We start from the raw sequence: 15928 nt of genomic DNA on the forward strand, positions 1-15928 counted from the left end.
GTTGCAGCAGCCATTTTAATGCATTTGCCTTACTGTTAGTAAAAGTTCATAGAAAAGCTTTCCCTAGATACTAGAAATGTTCTGTGGTGCAATTATTATTAAACAAAACATGTTAATTAATACAATACTGTTTATTTAGAGAGGGTTGAGTCCAAGCAAGTCACTTTACGTGCAAAACCTTGCTCCATCACTACAATTGAAGTCTAGTTGTGAGGGAGATTACTTCAGCAGCAGGATAGGAAGATTATTTTTGTTGTGATTGAATGTCAGAAATAATGTGAGAGCCCTTCCCACTGGACATATTTTACACCAGATTTTAGTTGTTACCACTAGTTTTCTCCCATGCATAATGTTTACTAACTTAACTAATACAACTTTTTCTGCAATGCGTTTTCTCTAGGATCCAAGAGGGAAGTTGAGTGTAAAACATCAGCTGCAAATCTCAACGATGCAATCCGGAGTGTCACCAAAGCAGAGGACGTGAGGCAGGATATTGCACAGAAGATGGCGCCGTACGCTAACTGGGAGGAGTTTCTGATGCCGGCCCCCATCTCCATCGCTATCCTGGGAGAGCTGGCGGCCATTTCATCAGCCAGTGGGGACTTCTCTATCAATCTGAATCCACCAGAGGATGGATTCAAGTACATGAAGTACCCAGAGTCCTTTTCTGCCACCCTAATGCAGGTTTGCAATAAAGCCTGGGTTTCCTTCAGCACAGCAAACAAAAACATGGATCAGATCAGGCTCCTCACAGGTGCCATGCCAAGTGCTGCTAAAGAAATAGTGAAAATTCTGTTCCAGCCCACTGCCACTGTTAATGCCCTGCTCCCACATCGCCTAAGCGCTTTTCTCAGTTCATCCAGGGAATGCATATCCTTGGCTCAGTCTGTGGAGACAAGCTTTGCTAACACAATTTACCTAATCCAGGAGGTGCTTGAAGCTTGTGTGAACTCCAAGAAGGGCTACGAGAAGAAGTTGGCCGATGTGAAGATCGCCCTGGAGCAGCTCAGCATTAGAGAAGCATCTGCAAACAAATCTTTGCAAATGGCAGAGGAGTTCAAGAAGATGACTGAGACACAACTTAAGGATGCTGCAGGTGCCTACAAGGATGCTCTGAATAAAGTGCCCTCTGTGTGGGAAACCTTGGCTGCTAATTTTGTGGGTGGCCTTCTTGACGCACTGACTATGTCTTCACACAATATGGTACCCAGAAGCACTGACACGGACAGCCCTGCTGGTGCTGCTGGTACAGGTGATGTAAAGACCATCCAGGCGACTAACAATATCTGCTCCAAGTCCAATCAAATGACAGCTATCACAGACGGCCTTCGAAAAGTCTTGGATAGTACAGGCACAACTATTAACATAACGGTTGTTTATGATGAGAGAGAGAACTCAGTGACAACAAACTATGTAAAAAGACTGATATTGACTTTGAAAGATGATATAGACGATGAGGCTGAGTGTAAAGCACAAACAATAATGAATTCTGTTTTGCAATCTGCTGTTGCTATATGTGAAGACTTGGAAAGCGCTGCATTGTCTAATAAAACAGACGTGAGCTACTTACAATTAATTGTTCAAAGGATAAATTCAGTATTTAGCAGGTCACTAAAAGTTGATACTTATTGCAAAACAGAAACTGATTCTCAGCCTGTGCAGAAAAAGCCACCGAATGCAGCCAGCACTCAAGACAAGGTTGGCATAGGCACTCACTCTGCACAAATGGCCCAGGCACGAGTAGAACAAGCCAACCTTCAATTACAAAGAACTCAGGACATGTACAAGGAATCCTTTGAGACCCTTAAAAAAGAAAATGAAAAACTAACACAGATCCTGGTTGAAATGAGGGGCCATAATCTGGAAAAGATTGATTTTGAATCAGCCAAAAATATGCTCATTGAAGGCCTGAAAGCTCTGGGGAAGGTAAAGGAGCAGTGGGAGAAGATGATCTGCTTCTTCCAGATGATATCCAGCCTCATTGAGTCCTGCCTCTCAAAAGATGTCAATACATTGGTGGAGTCTGCTACATCAGTGCAGAACATTCCCAACTATTCCACTGATGCCTTTGTGAAAGACATGTTGTACAACCAAGCCTTCGCAGCCAGCAACATTGCCCACTTAGTCAACATGATCTCCTCTACCTACTGCGAGGTGTCCCAACGCTACCTGATGAACCGCGTAAGCGCGTTAGGAAGGCTTCTTACTATGCCTTCCTCAAGCCCAGAGTTCAAGCTTGAGCGGGAGAAGTTACAAAGTGGCTGTGAAGAGGCACAAAAGTCAATCCAAGATTTGGTGATTTCAAAAAGAAAAGAGTTTGACCAAGGTATTGAGGCGAGAGTTGCGAAAATCAATTGCCAGCTGGCCGCAGCCATCCCACCCTTATCAGCAGAAGAGAAGAAGAGCATCAAGGAGGTTGTAAATGCAGGGGCCAGCGCTGCAAAGGGTTCAAGTAACATGGTTGTAGACCAATCTGAATATTTCTAAGAGGCCAGCATATTCTCTTTAACTCATGTTTAATTCTCTGAAGTTTACCTTAAACAATAATGAATTGGAGTCACTTGGTGAAGATGTTTTCATTCCCATGGGTGTTGGTGGCAAGCCCTTTACAGTTGGTGTATCAAGTCTTTCGCTCTAAATACATGATCATTCATTTGAAATACCTCAGCCTTGGAATCAAAGATCTGTTAAGTATCTTTGTCCTTGTAGCCTACAATTAAAAGACCTCAAGATACAGTTATATTAGAATTATAGGCAAGACACTTACCTTTGTTCTTGGACTCAATAGCATCTCAGATATTCCAGCCTTTGAGCTCAAAGTGGTATCAGGTACCTCTGAATGTCTTGCCTTGCCCTGACCAAGAATTCTGGATTTAAAGCACCATTACCTCAGAAGTCAGAACATATCCCTGCATAGTAGAAGGTTTCTAGATCAAGCGCTCCACAGGCCCAATGTGTTAAGTAGAAGTTAATCATTGTGTATGCCATTATTGTTCAGAAGTTAGCTAAAACATGTACACCAACGTCTTTGTATTTTATCCTAAATCATGCATGTGCTTTAGTTTCTCGCGATTGGAATCTGTAAAGCAATAAAGTTCACTGCATATTACTTAATACAGTTTTCAGCTCCATTTCTTTGGTAAGTAATTGTTCAGATCACTTAGGTGCGTGTTCATTTTCAAGCACCAGGGACTGAATGAGAATTAAACTCACTATAGTATTTGTTTATCCATTTTCGATTATTAAAAATCATTATATGTGGGTAAATGGGATGACTCCATTGCCCATAAAAACAGAATGCCAGTCAGTAATTAAAAGCCACTTACAAAGTTTTACAAACAGTCATTACAATCGTGTATTTTGTTGTAAAATTGAAATAATACATTCAAAAATGTTTTCTTAAAGATAAGACAAAGTTTATGAGTGAAATGTAGGCAGTCCAAATAAAGTTATAGTGCTCATTGAGTTTAACAGGTGGCGCGTCAGGATATTGAATGGTGCTTGGACGGTCCTCCGCATTATATCTCTCCTCCTACCTTTATCAATGTTTGCAGTGCTAGGCTGTGTGCAGTGCCTCTTGGATGATGTTGGTGAATTACCCCAACCTTGTGAGGGTTTGTGCTGTCTTCTTGGTGAGGCATAATTCTGATAATTCCCCGCAGCACCTATAGGAGTCACCCCGGCAGAGTGGAATTATGAGGCAACGTCGATTGTTAGTAAATTGGGGGCAGTAGCAGTGCAGATGTGGCCAAGACTCAAGGTGGTAGTTGCATAGCCTGTGTGATTGCTGCCCATCGCTGCGTTGGATTGAAATCATGGATTGAAAGATCTAGCAGCCTCATGTAGAGGATTTTGTTGCAAGGGGGTGCTCAAATTATGGTTGTGCTTTCCCCAGGATGTACAAGGCATCCGGGGCTGTAAAGAGGGGCTTATGTTGAAGTCTTTCAATGCCCCTTTCGTATGATGCTTGAGTGGTTTGCTCATTTATTGTTTTTTCCCCATTGACAGGGAGGTGGCTGGATTGACCAAGTTTGTTTTTTCAACTTTTAATGTACTGATGGCTGATTGCAGCTGCGAGTGCCATGGGGAAAGCTTGTCAGAAAATATGGATTGTGATCGAGCTTTTAGTGATAGGGCTGGGGCGTGCAGGATGCAGATGACATTTTTCACTATGTCTCCTACACAGTGGAGGTCTGCGCTTACCAGGCCCAGCTCCATACTTATCCTAGACCTCCTTGCATGCCAGAGAATGGAGAATATTGTTTTCTATTCCGGTAATATTTGGTAGTTCATAAGGCATGGGCCCACTTTACCTGGAAAGGCTAGATGACCCTAGTACAGTGCTGGCAGCAGCTTGGCTCGTAAAATGTTTAATATTGGCTAGGCTTTTAGGTTGTGTACTTGAGAGTTTAAGCGTCTCAGGCTGAGTATGACCCCGGCTGCCTTGGACCTAAGGTGTTTGAGGTGAGCCGCTTGATTTGCCCTTGTGTTAAGCCAAACACCCAGGTAGTTGAAGCTGGTGCAGGTTTCTATTCGCTGATCTCCTTTTTGCCAGTGCGCAGATTTCTTTAGTTAATAGTTGCTGAAGACCATTACTTTGGTATTAGAGTGAATCACAAGGAGTTTGTTCATCATATTATATGTGTGGAGGGCGTTGAGGGCTCTCTGTATACCCGTTCTTGTTTGGTCCATGAAGACGATGTTGTCAGCATATTGCATAATCTGGAGGCATAAGCTCTCAAATTTTGGGGTGACTAGACTTGCGCCTTCCAGAGTCATAAGCAGATCAGTGGTGTAGGGATTGAAGAGCAGCAGGGCTAACACACAGCCTTGTTGTAGGCCGTTGTTGATGGAATTTTTGCAGTCACTGTCATAGCACTGGTTTTTATAACCTTCTTATAGGTCCCACTGATACTTGGTCCTCTTAAACCAACAAAGAAGAAATTGGCACAGAAGCTGAACTATAAAAGAACATCTTTATTAACCTCAAATTTGTCAGACTACGTCACACAGAAGCCTTAGCAACTGAATGAGGCAGTCTGAGGAGTACATAAATTAGAGGCCTTATATATGCTTAGGGTTACATTGTAAGCATAAAACCAAGGGGCAGTCCTGGCTCATGTAAGCATGCAAAATGACTAAGATGGGCATACAAGATCTGCTTGCTCAACAAAGTGGGAGGAGAGTTGCTTCTCCATACAGCAGCAAAAATAGTCTGACAGTTATACTAGAGAAGCAGGTGCATTCTACTAGCTAGGCCCTTCTGGGCATGTGCGAAGGAGGAAGATTCTAAATCTAGTTTGTTTCTAGTCAGATTACAAGAGCAGGCAACACTGAGGGAGGACAGAGCACATGGTGAGCACGTGACAGCACATGGCAAACAAAATGGCTGCCAGAAATACAAAATGGCTTTCACAAAACGGATAAGATAAAGATGTCAAAATGTCAAAGCAAGACTTTACTCTGGGAGCCCTGCCAGGCTTCTAAATATAGAACTGACATTTAACTCTTCCCAGCTGTCCTATTCTGTGTGCGAATGCAGCTTTCCCTAATTCAAAGTCACAGTTAAAGCAGAAAACTGACCCATTCCCCTGTTTGTCAGTTCAATAACTTCTGCTAGGTTTTTATACATTTTTTCAATTATAAGCAGTGTGCAATATACTTGTCTAATAATATAAAAGTCAGCTATTTGTATTATACCTAAATGTCTGCATTTACTGAAGCCTAAGGCACTTTAAAAGCTACTCTAAATGGAAAAAATGCTGTTTAAATAGTGCTTTTTACCAAATTTTGACTTTGATATTTGGGGCACTTAAAATTGAATATCCTATAATTTTTTTGTATAATATTCATTATAAAGAATGTTCTTTAGATAGCCCAGAAATGAAAAATTAGACATATAGTATAATTAACCGTTAGAAAAATGAGTTTATAATGCCTGCACAGAGTGATATTGCATATGCAAATGTCTTCATTATGTGGTCCAACACAACTTACATTTAATTTTAATGCTAGGAGGTCACAGTATGAGTATTAAGCTTTATAAATATTAAAAAACAAATTTAAAAACAATTATTTTTAATATTTTTTTCATAATTAATAAAAATATTTTTTAATAAAACCAATCATTTTTGATAATTCCACATGAAAAGCAAGCTGCATCTCTTGCCTATCATATTTAGACACATTCATTCACAAGCCTAAGCACAGAAGCCTAACTGGAAACATGGCAAATTCTTGCGCCACTTTTTGAAAGGACAATTATTTTAATATCAGAACCATGAATATGCTTATAAAAAAGGCTTTTAAGAATGGAAATCCCTACCTTAAACATTTTCCTCATATCTAAAATAATGAATCTGATTTTTGTAACTTTTTAAAACAGCATTCTGAAATGCAGGATTTTACCCCGTGCTTAACTGACCAAGTCCTGACTGAGGCAACATTCCTGTTTCTCCGTGGCCTACAATCAAAACAGCAGCTGCTGCTAACCGGCAGTTAAAACACAGCTGAGTAAAGTTTTTTTATTGTTGAAATGTAATCACAGTGAAAGTATATTTAAAACTGAGACATTTCTAGTTCTAAAATGTGTGTGCAGTTCAGCACATCCAATTTAGTCAGATGATGTGTTTGCCTGATAATATCTAATACAAATGCTGTAAGTTTATTTATTGCAAAACACACAATTTCGTTTTGAGTCCTATTTTATTCCAATTGAATGTGAATTCTAATTTTATCTCTTAAGTATTGGCAGTTTGTACATGTGAATAATTGCTTACTCTTATCAATTAAATAGTAACATATAATTATTCAGCACATTACATGGTTCATTTCTGGATTTTTATTTAAATTTTATTTAATATTAATTAAATTACATTTTGCATAACAGACTGATGACAACAAGAAAAAACACTAACACACACATTGAGCTCATTTTAGACACATAGAGAAGGGGTCAGACACTCAGGACACATAATCCAGCGTGCTTAAGGCTAGCAATCCTTACACAAAGAGCGCAATCGCTATTTACTTACAGAAGTTGCAATGTAAAACCACAAAGCACATAGACATTTAAACACACATTTAACCCACAAATCAACACTTAAGACAGAAACAAAGGACAACCCACAGACTGTACTAAAACCAAACCATTTGTAAATACTAGTTGTAAGTCATATTTACATGAAGCGCTTCTCAATAATATTCCAAAAGACTGCAAAAAAACCAGCCCAACAAACTGTTTTACTTCCAAGAAGCCAAAATACACTCAATTCACTAGCTTTGGCTGGCAGAACTCCAAATAATCGTTCTGTATATCTCCATTCATAAACGTGCGTAGAAAAAGGATCCTTGTCTGTATTTCTGTCATATTTTAATTCCCTGGGGATAAGTCCCCAAGGAAGAAATATGTTTTCATACCTAAACCTATCTAGCTATTCTCTCAGGGGAGACAGCTAATTCACTTCACATCTCACTATGGTACCTCCAAAAAGCAACAAATTCTTCGATGTGTGCTTGAAACAGGCATGCCAAAAATATTGCAAAATATGCAAATATTATATAATCAAAGTAAAGCTTAAGGTACTCTTCATACGTTGTGCCGTTCAAACAAAGTCAAACAGAGAAAAATCTCCTCATTACCTGCCGACATAAATTGCAATTTACATATTACATACATACTAATCAAAAGTTGGCCAATGCAAATCTAAGCCACAGTAAGTGTTACAAAACTACCTTACCAATCAAAGGCATCAAAACCAATAGCAAGTGCTGCAGAACGACTCTTACCAAACAAATGGTTGTCCAAATTCTAACTGCCAAGTTCTGAATGACCTAACGGTCTTTTTTTTAAATACTCAAAAAGTTCTCAGTCAGGAGTGACATCATGTGGAGGATTAAAATCAGGAATATCAGAAATATACTGGGCTGCAGAGACAGAGAATCCCCAGAATCTCCTTGCACAGAGTACCTCCTTAGTAGAATCCTGTCCTGTCCTCATCAGTAGATTTCTGTCTCCTGACAAGATCACTCCCTTCGATAGCCACTTCTCTGATGAGCCCCAAGTTGGAGCGCATAATTTGATGAAATCAAATAACCTTCCTAGGGGTCCCATGATACTTGGTCCTTTTAAACCAAAAAAGAAGAAATTGGCACAGAAGCTGAATTATAAAAGAACATCTTTATTAACCTCAAATGAGGTGAGACTACGTCACACAGAAGCCTTAGCAACTGAATGAGGCAGTCTGAGGAGTACAGAAAACAGAGGCCTTATAAATGCTTAGGGTTACATAGTAAGCATAAAACCAAGGGGCAGTCCTGGCTCATGTAAGCATGCAAAATGACTAAGATGGGCATACAAGATCTGCTTGCTCAGTAAAGTGGGAGGAGAGTTTCTTCTCCATTCAGCAGCAAAAATAGCCTGATAGTTATACTAGAGAAACAGGTGCATTCTACTAGCTAGGCCCTTCTGGGCATGTGCGAAGGTGGGAGATGCTACATAGAGATCATTTCTAGGCAGATTACAAGAGCAGTCAACAATGAGGGAGGACAGAGCACATGACGAGCACGTGGCAGCACATGGCAAACAAAATGGCTGCCAGAAATACAAAATGGCTTTCACAAAACGGATAAGATAACTTCTAAATACAGGATGTCTTCTGCTAATGCTAACCCATTGCTGCCAATTTACAGCACTGTAGTCCACATAGCAATTACTAAACAATGGGGAAACTCAAAAAAAGACGTAGGACATGGGTATAAAGTAGTACAGAAACAATTGGTCCCAAACTGGTTATATGAAAAAAGACACTTAAGGAATGCAAAACAGTTTTACCCCTTTATCATAAGTTTGATAATTGATACAGATGTATGCATTCATTTCACATAAAAAAAAGTTGCTCAAAGGTGAGAAGTGACTGAAGAGAGTGCTCGTGAAATAAATCAAGGTAAAGGTAAATGTATAAGTGCCAATATACATAATACAAATCTATACAGATTCATACAAAACAAGAGGATCCTGTCTGGAATTTCCTTGTAAAACTAATTTCCAACAGCTTACTTAGAAACCTATATTATGGAAAAAAGTTAGGAAGAGGACCGTATCTCCGGTACAGGTGATTTATATATGTTGACGTTTCAAGCCCAAAAGGAAGGCAGGCCAAATAACTACTTATACAGGGGTCTTCATTATGAAAGGACAATGAGCAACCTGTAAAACAAGTAAGGTGGGGGAGATCTAATCAGTACGGAGATCATTGGGGTGTCTGTCAAGGGTACTACTTATAGTTGATTAAACTCAACTAGAGACCACCGGCAAAGACTGGTGGAGGACCGCACATTCAGGGCCAGACAGTTCCGGGGTCCAATAAATCACTTCAAAGAATGGGCTGCAAGGATTCAATCTGTGGATGGGCTGGAATATTTAAAGACAGGTCAATTAACCAGAACAAAGTATAGTACATGAATTATAAAGGGCACAGAATAGAGGGCAAAACTCACCTTGGTGTGTTTAACTATAAACACCGGATGTACAGGGATCTGAATTAGGAGCTATGCTGTTCCACAAATGGAAAAGGGGAGGCGGAGGTACAGAGGGGATCCTATCAGGGGTGTGGCTGTCAATAAATTTACACCGGAATCAGAATATGAGTGGGATAGGACAATGGTAGCGGATTAATGGAAGAATGCAGTGGTAAAGTGTACCAGGGGGTAATTACCCATGTACGTTTAGTCAGGCTTCAGAGGGGAGGGTTTTCCAATTGCCTTGAAATAACATTCAATTCAAGCCAATTGAATCTAGAAAGAACACTCCATGGGAATTCGCACATATCTTTAACCCTTTTTCTTCTAGGTCTTTTACCCCCCCCCCCTGTGCTATGCCTTTTTTTGGCTATTTGGTGTGCTTAGGCCCCCTGAAACTTTTTGTCCACATAAGGTATCTATGCCAAATTTGCACCCCTTTCTTCCAACATCATAGGGATTTTAAAAGTGCCCAGGTTTGTGGATTCCCATGGGGGAACCCAGAAATTAGACAAAATACAGCAAAATTTAGTTTTTGGGGAAAAATTAGGAAAAAGTGCTGCAGAAGAAAGCGTCAGTTTTTTCACCTGCTAATGGTATCAAAAAAAGGTTTGTGGCGCTGAAATAATCATCTTCCCAGCTTTCAGGAAGAATCAAAATTTTGTAAGAAAACCACATTTTTACAATTTTGGCATTTTACTGGGACATATCCTATTTTTGCTGCTTTTTGTGGTTTCAATCTACTTCCAGTTAGTGGAAGAAATGGTTATGAAAGCAATATTGGATCCTGGAAAATTATACATTTCTGAAAAGTAGACAGAATTCTGAATGCAGCAAGGGGTCATTTGCATAGATCCTTCAAAGTTTTTTTTATAGAAATTAAGAGTTGAAAATAAGAAAAAATAAAAATTAATTGAAAAAAACATCCATTTGTGCCAACATTTTCACCTTTTCACCTTCTTCTAAGTATGACAATGTTTAAAAGCAATATACTGTTACATCCACTGGACCTTACAGGTTGTGGGGATATATAGGACCCGAGGAACCCAGCGCCAATAACTGAGCAGGTCTTGCAGTGGGTTTTCATTGTGTACCAGGTATATAGCAGTTCATTTGGTAAAATATAAAGAGTGGAAAATAAGGATCAAAGACACCTACATATTTCCGAAATGGGAACAAAACTTTAGTTTAGAATCAATACATCTCCGAAATTGTGGTTACCCATACTAGCCTGTAAATTGAAAGACATTTTTCCAAAGTGACTTCTTTTTTACACATTGTGTTACATTAGGAAGGCAGAAATGCATATAAAGTCAATAGGTTAAAACAGCTGTTGTACAATTCTGAGTTCTCCTAAGTCTCCCGATAAAAATTATATCTCACTTGTGTAGGTAGCCCTAGTGCCCATGACAGGAAACGGCCCAAAACGCAATGTGGACAAACCACATTTTTACAGTGAAAACAGGCCCTTTTTTTGCACTGTGTCAAGCTGTAGAGTTCCAACGCTAACTCAGCGGGCAACTAGGGAAACCGAGCAAACCTATACATTTTTGAGAATTAGACACAGAGGGGAATCCAGGAAGGGGTTACTTGAGTGGCTCTCACCAGGTTCTGTTACTACGAATCCCTTTCAAATCTCAAACTCTGTAATGAAAACACATTTTCCTCACATTTCTGTGAAGAAAAGTCCTAGAATCTACATGGATCCAAAACATTTCACCAATCTCGCTTTCCCCAAAGGCTTCCGATAAAAATGATACCTCACTTCTATGGGTAGGCCTAGTGCCCTTGAAAGGAAATGGCCCAAAATGCAACGTGGACACACCACATTTTTACAGTGAAAACAAATCCTTTTTGGGCAAAGTGCCAAGCTGTAGATGTTGAACCCTATCTCTGCCGGGAAACCTACCAAACCTAGCAAAAGTTTTTGAAAACTAGACACCCAGGGGAATCCAGGAGGGGTGACTTGTGTTGGTCTCAACAGGTCCTGTTACCCAGAATCCCCTGCAAACCTCAAACTTTGTCCCAAAAATACATTTTACTCACATTTCTGTGATCGAAAGTTCTGGAATCCACACAATTCCACCCTCCCCACATTCCCCAAAGTCTTCAGATAACAAACATTGGCATAGCCAATAGGTCTCGCATTTGGGTCCTTATAAGTCTTTAGCCATGCAACAGTTGGTGTTGTTGCACCAAGGATATTCTGCTGCATAACTAAATACTTATAGCGTCCAAAAAGCGCGCTCTATTGGCTATGCCAATGCTAGTTTGTTTTTTGTTGCTGTTTTGTTTAAGTTGCAAATCTACAATAGCTGGACATGGTTTTTGCATCAAATGAACTTGTTTACATTGCTCTGAATGTTGTTTCCATCCTGGTTGTAGGGAGCAGTCATTCCCGGGGGTATGGGGGCCGCCTAGCTGTGGGCATACGCCACACTTTGAAAATGAGAAAATGTCTGGTGCAAGCACAATTTACAAGTGTGGAGTGAGTGAGCCCCAGGCAGCATTACTTACTCACACAGGAGTTCATGCACTGCACCTGCATAATCAGCATGGTTTAAGGAAACTCGACCCACTCCCTCCCAGGCATCGAACACATATTTATCAAGAAACTCTGGTGTGTGTGCCTGGTGAAAATGTGCACTGACAGCTGGTGGTGGGTGTGCCCGGTGAAAAGCGTGGACTGACAGCTGGTTGTGTGTGGGCCCTGTGGAAGCGTGCACTGACGGCTGGTGGTGTGTGTGCCTGGTGGAAGCGTGCACTGATGTCTGGAGGTGTGTGTGCCTGGTGGAAGCGTGCACTGACGTCTGGTGGTGAGTGTGCCTGGTGGAAGCATGCACTGACAGCTGGTGGTGTGTGTGCCTGATGAAAATGTACAATGACGGCTGGTGGTGTGTGTGCCTGGTGGAAGCATGCACTGACGGCTCTTGGTGTGTGTGCCTGGTGGAAGCATGCACTGACGGCTGGTGGTGCATGTACCTAGTGGAAGTGTGCAATGATGGCTGGTGGTGTGTGTGCCTGGTGGAAGCGTGCACTGACAGATGGTGATGTGGGTGCCTGGTGAAAGCGTGCACTGACGGCTAGTGGTGAGTGTGCCCAGTGAAAACTTGCAGCGACGGCTGGTGGTGTTTGTGTGGTGAAAGGGTGCACTGATGGCTGGTGATGTGTGCCTGGTGGAAGCGTGCACAGACGGCTGGTGGTGTGTGTGTTCCTGGTGAAAGCATGCACTGATGGCTTGTGGTGTGTGCCTCGTAAAAGCATGCACCAAAGGTTAGTGGTATGCGACGGCTGGTAGTGTGTGTACCTGGTGAAAGCATGCACTGATGGCTGGTGGTGTGTGTGGGCCTTCTGAAAGCATGCACTGACAGCTGGTGGTGCATGTGCCCAGTGAAAACGTGCACCGATGGCTCGCGGTGTGTGTGTCTGGTAAAAGCGGCTATGAAAGGCTGGTTTGTGTGCCTGGTGGAAGCGTGCACCGACAGCTGGTAGTGTGTGATGGCTGGTAGTGTGTGTGCCTGGTGAAAGTGTGCACTGACGGCTGGTGGTGTGTGTGCCTGGTGGAAGTGTGCACCGATGGCTGGTAGTCTGTGTGTGCCTGGTGAAAGCATGCACTGATGGCTCGTGGTGTGTGCCTGGTGGAAGCATGAACCCACGGCTGGTAGTGTGTGTGCCTGGTGAAAGTGTGCATTGACGGCTGGTGCTGTGTGTGCCTGGCTGGAGTGTGCACTGGTGGCTGGAGGTGTGTATGCCTGGTGGAAGCATGCACTGATGGCTAGTGGTGTGTGCCTGGTGGAAGCATGAACCCACGGCTGGTAGTGTGTGTGCCTGGTGAAAGTGTGCATTGACGGCTGGTGCTGTGTGTGCCTGGCTGGAGTGTGCACTGGTGGCTGGAGGTGTGTGTGCCTGGTGGAAGCGTGCACTGATGGCTGGTGGTGTGAGTGCCTGGTGGGAGTGTGCACTGATGGCTGGCGGTGGGGGTGCCTGGTGGAAGCGTGCACTGGCGGTTGGTAGTGTGTGTCTGGTGGAAGTGTGCAGTCATGGCTGGTGGTGTGTGTGCCTGGTGGAGGTGTGCACTAATGGCTGGTGGTGTGAGTGCCTGGTGGAAGTGTGCTCTGACGGTAAGTGGTGTGTGTGCCCTGTGAAAGTCTGCACTGATGGCTGGTGGTGTGTGTGGCCAGTGAAATCGTGCACTGTCATCTGGTGGAGGGATCACTGAAATAATATCGACTGCCAAAATATCGACTTGCCAAAATATCGTGGACAAAATATCGACAGTCAAAATATCGAGTTTGTATCTACAAACAGGTAAGTACAAAAATATCGAGTACAAAATATCGTTAACAAAAATATAGATGTAAAAAATATCGACTTTATTAAAAACAGTGTTAAATTAAATTAATATTAAATTTTAATTACTAAAATATACTTAAAACGACTTAAATTAATTTATAATAATAAAAAATTAAATGAAAATATAAAAATAATTTTTTTAAATCTTATTTGTTGACCCTGAACCCTAAAAATACCCCTTTACCCAAAAACCCAAAACTGACCCTGAACCCTAAAAATACCCCTTTACCCAAAAACCTAAAACTGACCCTGAACCCTAAAAATACCCCTTTACCCATGACCTGAAAACTGACCCTGAACCCTAAAAATACCCCTTTACCCATGACCTGAAAACTGACCCTGAACCCTAAAAATACCCCTTTACCCATGACCTGAAAACTGACCCTAAACCCTAAAAATACCCCTTTACCCATGACCTGAAAACTGACCCTGAACCCTAAAAATACCCCTTTACCCATGACCTGAAAACTGACCCTGAACCCTAAAAATACCCCTTTACCCATGACCTGAAAACTGACCCTGAACCCTAAAAATACCCCTTTACCCATGAACTGAAAACTGACCCTGAACCCTAAAAATACCCCTTTACCCATGACCTGAAAACTGACCCTGAACCCTAAAAATGCTCCTTTACCCAAAATGTATCAATATTATTTAATTACCAATTAATTATTAATTAACAATAAAGTAAATATATTAGAACATTAGGTGTAATTATTTTAATAATTAATATTATTTTATCAAAATTAATTACTTAAAAATAACACAAAATTATATATATATAAAAAATGTACTCTAATTAATGTAATTAACTAATTACAATTAATTAATTAACAATTATTTACTAATACAAAATATATTCAAAATTATATTAATTAATTAACTAATTAATATTAATTAATTATCAATTAATTATTAATTAAAAATAATAACAAACATATATTAATTAATTAATTATTATTAAATTACTTCCCACCCTATTCCCCTATAAACCCACAACCCGCTACAGAATTACATTACGCAATTATTATCAAAACAAAATTCATGTAATAAAATATTTAATAACATTAATACACACTATTCACACATATTATTACATAAAAATACACTATAAAATATTATATATTATTAAAAAATCGATATTTTTGCTATCTATATTTTATACAGTCGATATTACTTCACTTACCTGAAAAACGATATTTTTGTAGTCGATATTATGTCCAGTCGATATTTTGTCCAGTCTATATTTTAAACTCGATATTATGTCCAGTCGATATTTTGGAGTCGATATTTTGTCTCTATACCCTGGTGGAGTGTGTGTGCCTTTTGAAAGCATGCACTGACATCCGGTGGTGTGTGCGTGGTGGAAGCATGCACCAACAGCTGGTAGTGTGTGACGGCTGGTAGTGTGTGTGCCTGGTGAAAGTATGCAATGACGTCTGGCGATGTGTGTCCAGTGAAAGCGTGCGTTGACGGCTGATGGTGTGTGTGCCCGGTGAAAGCGTGCACTGACAGCTGGTGGTGTGTGTGCCTGGTGGAAGCGTGCACTGAATGCTGAAGACACAAATGAAGCTGAAGGCTGACTGCTAAAAGCAAAAGAAAAAAAACAAGCCAAGCAACAAAAGTGAAAGTTAAAGTAATCAGACGGAGGCAGAGGGGAAAGCAATGTAATGACCCGTGACGGAGGAGACAAATGGCGGCTGCGCGCGTGCACGCGCATGTGCACTCATGCTTCAGGCCAGCCAAAGCCTCTAGTAGGTAGCACTTTTTAAAATACTTTACTAAAATTCGAGTAAGGCTCAAACAAAAAATTTGTACCTCACTCGTGTGGGTGGGCCTAGTACCCGCGACAGGCAAGGGCCGAAAACACATTAAGTGGACAACCAAATTACCTATCACAAAACAACCTGATGTTGCAAGGAGGGTCACCTGCGGTTTTGGCTCCAGGCTCATCTGCCAACTTGAAAAACCACCAAACCCACATTTATGAACACTAGACACCTGGGGGAGTGCATAGAGTTGTGGTTTGCATGGACCCCCCAACATTGTCTTACCC

General features: G+C 41.1%; 1 protein-coding gene across 3 annotated transcripts in view; it reads left to right on the forward strand.

The window, feature by feature from the left end:
* Positions 1-3114, forward strand: part of LOC147726104 (uncharacterized) — a 64066-nt gene extending 60952 nt beyond the window's left edge. For all 3 annotated transcript variants that reach the window (XM_086960209.1, XM_086960207.1, XM_086960208.1), the window contains one exon: positions 401-3114. In XM_086960209.1, coding sequence (XP_086816335.1) covers positions 401-2487 — 2087 coding nt within the window. In that variant the 3' untranslated portion in view covers positions 2488-3114. The remainder of the gene's footprint in view (positions 1-400) is intronic.
* The last annotated feature ends 12814 nt before the right edge of the window (positions 3115-15928 follow it).

The sequence above is a fragment of the Lissotriton vulgaris genome, chromosome 3_1, assembly GCF_964263255.1.
Source record: "Lissotriton vulgaris chromosome 3_1, aLisVul1.2, whole genome shotgun sequence".
Classification (NCBI taxonomy): domain Eukaryota; kingdom Metazoa; phylum Chordata; class Amphibia; order Caudata; family Salamandridae; genus Lissotriton; species Lissotriton vulgaris.